Here is a 550-nt window from a genome sequence, read left to right on the forward strand (position 1 = left end):
CTTCATCACCCTCAAGAAAGCAGAGCACTTGGACTTCAAGCACGTTGTCTTCGGATTCGTCAAAGACGGCATGGATGTGGTGAGGAGAATCGGAGAGCTGGGCGCTAAAGATGGAAAACCCACAAAAACCATCACCATCTCAGACTGTGGACAGATTATGTGAGATTTTCTACACAAACTAGTTCATCATGTTTGAGACCGTGTTCCCCAAGCTCTTGTTAAATCAGAACTTGTGAATGCCGAGGTTTTATTGTTGTCCTTTTTGTGTGTTAATAATGTGGACAGCAATAGTTGACAGTAAAATTCATACTTTGCAAAAAAGATTTGCTAAAAAATGTTTACCCCAGAGTTTCTTCATATTAATAGGGGCTTAATTGCACAGAATGTGTATCTTTCCTTGTTATATGTCTGTGATATTTCTGCAGTTCACTTCACTGACATGAGGTGCCATGCAAACACAGCCGTGTTGCTTGCAATTTTTAAACACCTGAACATAAAATAAATATCTGCGTTACACTATATATTCAAAGAGTGTCATTGTTGACAAAAA

At 38.7% G+C, this 550-nt stretch overlaps 1 protein-coding gene across 1 annotated transcript in view; it reads left to right on the forward strand.

Moving 5' to 3' along the window:
• LOC107576820 (E3 SUMO-protein ligase RanBP2-like) overlaps positions 1-163 on the forward strand; it is a gene marked incomplete at its 5' end in the record, with an annotated part of 2,683 nt that extends 2,520 nt beyond the window's left edge. Inside the window, one exon of the mRNA XM_016262950.1 lies at positions 1-163. Within this exon, the coding sequence (XP_016118436.1) occupies positions 1-163 (163 nt within the window).
• Between the last annotated feature and the right edge of the window lie 387 nt (positions 164-550).

Source organism: Sinocyclocheilus grahami, unplaced genomic scaffold (assembly GCF_001515645.1).
Source record: "Sinocyclocheilus grahami isolate Dianchi unplaced genomic scaffold, SAMN03320097.WGS_v1.1 scaffold4407.1, whole genome shotgun sequence".
In the NCBI taxonomy this organism is placed as follows: Eukaryota; Metazoa; Chordata; class Actinopteri; order Cypriniformes; family Cyprinidae; genus Sinocyclocheilus; species Sinocyclocheilus grahami.